Source organism: Schistosoma haematobium, chromosome 3, assembly GCF_000699445.3.
Source record: "Schistosoma haematobium chromosome 3, whole genome shotgun sequence".
NCBI classification, from domain to species: domain Eukaryota; kingdom Metazoa; phylum Platyhelminthes; class Trematoda; order Strigeidida; family Schistosomatidae; genus Schistosoma; species Schistosoma haematobium.
Window position 1 is genome coordinate 47,477,561 of NC_067198.1, and position 6,431 is coordinate 47,483,991.

At 31.9% G+C, this 6,431-nt stretch overlaps 1 protein-coding gene across 1 annotated transcript; it reads left to right on the plus strand.

Annotated features, from left to right (window-relative positions):
- Positions 1-3,904: 3,904 nt before the first annotated feature.
- MS3_00005926 (uncharacterized protein) lies at positions 3,905-5,568 on the plus strand (the record flags this gene model as incomplete). The annotated part of the gene is made up of 1 exon (XM_012937494.3): positions 3,905-5,568. Exon 1 carries the CDS (start codon positions 4,504-4,506, stop codon positions 5,566-5,568), a length of 1,065 nt encoding a protein of 354 aa, XP_012792948.3. The 5' UTR covers positions 3,905-4,503.
- Between the last annotated feature and the right edge of the window lie 863 nt (positions 5,569-6,431).

Below are 6,431 nucleotides of genomic sequence, written 5' to 3' on the forward strand. Positions count from 1 at the left end.
ATAATAAAGGACACAAATCCTAACCGCTTTACTCATACCTTTGTAATACTATACTGGAATATATTCTTGTTTTTGTGTTAGGACTGAACACTGGTCTGAACCTATGTATTTTACTCGATGGGAACACATGAACTGGTAGATGTATATAGTGGTAACTGGGTGGAAAATTTTATTCTGTACAGATCTGGAAAATACTTTTCTGTTCGTGAAGGTTAATTATAGTTCTGATGTAATAAAACGGTTATTTTGATCTCTGAAGGAAAATTACTCATTAGTATATCAGAAGTTTAGTCCTCCTTAATTTCTAGATTTACATAACAATACTAATCTATAAATTCATTTATTATTGTTTGTTTGTATCTTGCTATTGATGTTTAAGACTGTAACTGATCAATCTTTCATCGGTAAATATGCATACTGTGTGTATTGCATTGGTATTGCCTTAATTCACAAGCTTTATAAGCAAAGATAGATGGTGGCTAGCAGTGGAATCCATGATGCGCGTTTCGTTTTATTTGGGACTGGGCTCAATTTCCGGATGCAGGTATATCCAGCTGACGAGTCCCAAATAGAAAGAAACGCGCGTCTTAGAATCCACTGTTAACTACCATCTAACTTTGCTTATATTAATCTATAGTTGATGGATTTATCAGCTTATATTAATTATTCCGCATTTATAATACTGATATGATGGGACCATATGAGATTGATTTATCGATTATGAGTTTTGTTCAAGATTACTTCCGTTTTGATTCCATGTAATGATTACTCAGTGTGGTATTTGTTTTCTTTTCTCATATGATATTTTATTCTGTATAATATACGAGATATTCTTGTATTTCATTGACATGGACTATGCTCAGTATTTTTCATATATGTGATTTCATCCTAAGTATTAATCAAAAATGGGTATACAATCAGCATATAAATGATTGTATTTTGTACTAGAGTCATCGTCGTCGTCGTGTTTTGGGGTTAATAAATCGTCACTTATACGAGTCTTTGTGTTCTTACTTTCGCGTCGTAGGAATTGCAGAGGTCCCTCATTCCGAGTATATGTGATAAGCGTTTCCGACGTAACAATCAGTGATGACCAGATACAAAAAGTAGCATTAAAAGAGCCAAGACAATAAGCATTCAAACGACAAGTTATAATACATACCTAGAATATCTTTAAAAAAAGGTGATAGATTATTGTCAGAACTGTTATCTATTATCAAGAAGAAGTATAAATATGCTCTTATTTGTAACAAGAATACAGTTTTTGATAGGCTCATTTTATTGTATGCTTCCCATTTAATATTAAACAAAGTTAGTTACATACAATGTATCTCGCCGTATTGTCACATCATCATCTGTTAGTACAACAAAGAGGATGGGGAGAATTAACAGAATGAAAAATAGAAAATGGGGAAATAATAACATGAATCGTAGAAGAAAGTTAAATATAACATAGAGTGAAATTAACCTCAGTGTTCATTGAAAGGAATAAATAGACCCGTTTCATAATAATCTGTTTCTAAGCCTATCATTCAAACACCTGATTAAACTCATCTCTTCTTTTAGATCTGATTATGTCACAAAGGTTTGGTTGAATGGTAAGTTTAATGAACAATTTACCTTAATGAAATACAGTACTGTTAAGATGAATTTCATCACAAATAAATCTCAATTGGTATATATTTGTAATAGAGGGATTATAAATATCTTTTGTATAACAACATAAGACTAATGCTAAGTGCTCATAAACGACCTAATTCAATACTGAACGGATATAGTGGTTTACATTTCCAACTTTCATCAGTTTACCATGTTTCTACCGTAATTATCGAATCTTACTAGTCATATCTATCACATTACCGATATGACTGAACTTCACCAGTTACAACTAATAATAACTAGGCTGTTTGAAAATTTTTCTACAAACAAAATCATTTGATTGAACGAAAAACCATTCCATGATATCAGAAGGGGTTTTGTGGAAATTGTAGTAATTTTAACAGTCGAGATCATGAGTCATTTAAAGCTAGACGAACATGGAAAACCTGGAATCACTGGACGACCGCTTCGTCCTATTGTGGGATCTCTCAACAGTGCGCATCCAAGACCCCGCCCCACGGGACTCGAACGCAAGATCTGTCAGCCTCACGCCAGGCGTTTAACCAACCAGACCACTGAGTCGGCATCCAACAGTGTTAATGTCTAACTTCAACTAATCCACGAAGTTGAGCGACACATCGACCATTGTCATCAGCGAGTTCCTATCTCAAAACTATTGAAATTACAAACTCCACAAAACCCCTTCTGATACTAATCAACATTTGCTCACTAGTGACTGACTTTAAGATGTATTTCCTGGAGTTCTAGTGAGAAGCATTGACTTGTGGAGTCCAAACGGGTCAGTTGTGAGATCTTAACTCACTGATCACAATGGTGAATGTGTCGCTCGAACTTAGTGGATTATTTAAAGTTAGATATTAACACCGTTGAATGACGGTTAGCTCATTGGTCTAGTGGTTAAGAGTTCATGCACAAGTCCGTTAGGTCGTGTGTTCGAATGTTGTGATGCAGGATCGTGGATATGCACTACTGAAGAGTCCGACAATAGGATGAAACGGTCATCCAGTACTTCCAGGTATTCCATGATGGTGGTCTAACTTCAATTGACTCATGATCTCAACTGTTGAGATTCCATAATAGTTAGATCACATATTATTTATTTATTTATTCAAGATTAATGTGAGAAAAACAATTACAAAACATGACTTTTGTTACCAGTTCAAATGAAGTAAACCATTCTGGCAACTTTGTAATCATTTGATTGGTCAAAAATTTTCATTCTCATTTTTATATAAATAAATTTGATTGGATCGCATTTTTTTAAAAAAAAGGGGAAAAATCAATACATTTATTATTGGTAAGTATATTATTGATAATTTATTATTAATCCTGAGATAGTTTTCAATTATTTTAACGAGCAAAAGGGGGGGGGAAACATTCTAAATAGAAAAGAGTATTCAATTTAATACATACACACACAACGGAATGAAACCAACAGTAAGTAATTGGATACTATGGGCAGTAATAGTAATAGGACGGAAGGATGAACATGTATACATTCGAGAGAGAGAGAGGGAGAGAGAGGGAGAGAGAGAGAAAGAAAGAGAATGTAGATATATATATGTAATAGACATTCAAACATGTTCAATGTTCCCATTGTTTCTAATACTAAACACAATACATAAATCATTATTGTTTCTTTTCTTTTCAATAAACAACATGTTTGTCGAGATGGATAGATACATATTGATTAGAATATGAAGATTTATTGTTCTTTATCAATAATTTAAAACTGGAAATAGATCCTTATCAACTTTACTACTAATATTCATACTACTAATAACAACTAAAGACAAGTAGTGTATTAGTTCTAACCATCATTTTGTTTTCAACAATTATTCTCAAACATTCAACACTCATAAATCAATGATATTTCTAGAAGAAAAAAAAGAAAGAAAAAAGGCATTCAACTCATACAAACGAATGAATGACTTAGTGTGTTGAATGTATTTATCCTATTCATTGTATATATAATATACATATTTCATCATAATTAAATGTTCTAAACGATTAGAGAATATCATTGAACATATTGAGATAGTATGGATATGTGAGTGTGTGTTTGGGTGTGTGTGTGTGTGTGGGGGGCGTTTATGTATGAATTGTAGTGAAGAACAACTGTTTCTTATTGTATTCAATTGTGAACATCTTAGCTATTGGATAAATACTTTTTTCTTTTTTTTAAAAAAAGAGATTTCTTTACGTGGATAGACATTTCATACATAGTAGAATAGATCAGTTGCATTAGTAACGATAAGAACAACAACAAGAACAACAACAACTCATGGATCTGTTACCAACCATTTATACCCATAGATTAATGTATAGAAATAATAATAATCATCATCATGAAAACACACTGAAGATTCAAATCAGAATGATGAAGAGAATGGATTATTAAAAAAATATCATTCTATTGAATATGATGAATCAGCTCAACATCTCCATCATCATTTTCATCATCATCATCATCAACATCATCTTCATCATGAACATCAATATCCACATCAGATAATTCATTCACAACCAAAATTATTTCGTCAATTATCCGCTATACCTAATCCAATTTATCATTATTTACATTTATTTTATATAAATCGGGTTGAAACAAGACGTAATACAATAGCGAATACATTGCATGAAATTGTACAAATAGCTCAAGAGATTTTACATGAAGTTGAATTACAAGAACCACGTTTTGTTAGTACATTAAAAGTGATTCATACGAATAATATAGAAAAGAAACAAGATGATAATGATGATAATAATAATAATAATAATACTTCACCGGATACTACTTCGAATGTAATCAATAGTCTGAATACAACGAATACTACTACTACTACTAGTAGTAGTACTACTACTAGTGTTACAACGAATCCCATGAATAGTAGTAATAGTAATAATAATTCACAAAATGGAGTTTATTATGATGGTTTACGTGTTCTATCATCAAATCATTTTGAGATAACACTCTATTTAAATCAAATGGGTGTATTTAATTTTATGGATGATGGTAGTATACCTGGTGGTGCTGTCTTAAAATTATCCGATGGTCGTAAACGTTCAATGTCATTATGGGTTGAATTTATTACAGCATCGGGATATTTATCAGCTAGAAAAATACGTGCAAGATTTCATAGTTTAATTGGACAAGCAATACAAAAATCAGCCTATCGTCATATTGTACGTATGTTAGGGCATACAACTGAAGTGAAATTATGTATACATGATAAGTATATATTACAAATTACTCCAGCATTTCGTTGTAATGGTTTATGGCCTAGATCAGCTAGTCATTGGCCTATCAATCATAATGAATTGAATATAGAATTAACAAATACTCCTTCTAATAGAATCAAATGGCCATCAAATCAATTAATTAATGAAGTAAAATATGAAGGATTTTGTTTATTAAGTCAAGAATCCGTATATACAAAAGATAAACAAGCATCCGCTGAAGGAGATGCATGGTTATTAGATTTTTATCATGCAGAAGAACGTTTATTATTAAATCATACAATACGTAGACAATGTTTTAGTATATTAAAAACATTAGCTGATCGACATTTAACTGGTGTTAATAATAAGGAGATCAATTTTAAAGATCCCAAATCAACCTCATCAACCGCATCAACATCATCGTCAACAATGAACATGATGAATTCAGTCATTCAAGAATATGATATTAAAACACTTGTTTTACATGAATGTGAAAAACATCCAAATGATGATGATTGGACACAATATACATTAGGTGATCGTATTAATAGTATATTATTACAATTAATATCATGTTTACAACATCGTCGATGTCCACATTATTTTTTACCAAATTTAGATATATTTCGAGGATATTCTACATTAGGAATGGATATTACAGCAAAACAAGCATGGAGATTATTAAGAGAATTAATAACATGTCCACAAGCACTTGAATATCTTTAATTTAAAAAAAAATTTGGGAGCGGGGGGGAGGAAGAAAGTAACATAATCAATATTCTACGATTTATCCAATGTCCAATATATATATATATCATATGGAAACACATAATACAAGAAAATTTGATAACATTTTTGTGTAAAGTGAATAATCTCTTTATCTCTTTTCATGTTACCTACTTAGTTATTTAGGCTTGTTAATCCCAATGGAGCAATAGGCCGCCGATCAATATTTTTCAACGCACTCTGTCCTGGGCCTTCCTTTATAGTTCTATCCAATTGTTGTTCATTCTTCTCATGTCTATCTCCATTTCTCAGTGTAATGTATTCTTTGGTCTTCCTTTACACCCCCCATCGACCTTGAGGATTCCAAGTGAGGGATTGCCTTGTGATACAGTTGAGTGCTTTCCTCAATGTGTGTTCTATTCAATTCCAGGGTTTCTTTCTGATTTCTTCCTCAGCTGAGATTCGGTTTGTTCTCTCCCATAGTAGGTTGTTCCTGATAGTCTGTGGCCAATGGATCCGAAGTATTATGCGTAGACGATTGTTAATAAACACTTGTATCTTCTAGATAATGGTTTTCGTAGTTTTCCAAGTTCCCGTCCCATACAGTAGAATCTTTTCATGTACACATACACATACACTTTAACATTAATCACATTTTATTGTGTAACCTTGAATAGTCGTTTATAATAATGATGAAAATTTTTGTTTAAATTGTATACTTTTGATCGAAAAATCTTATTGTATCTTTTGAATAAATATGAGAATTGTTTGTATAGAGTGTTTGACTTTTGATTGTCACTCTGATCATCGTCGTAATCAAAATTAGAGATCATAATATAATCAAGGAATTCGATGGTATTTCT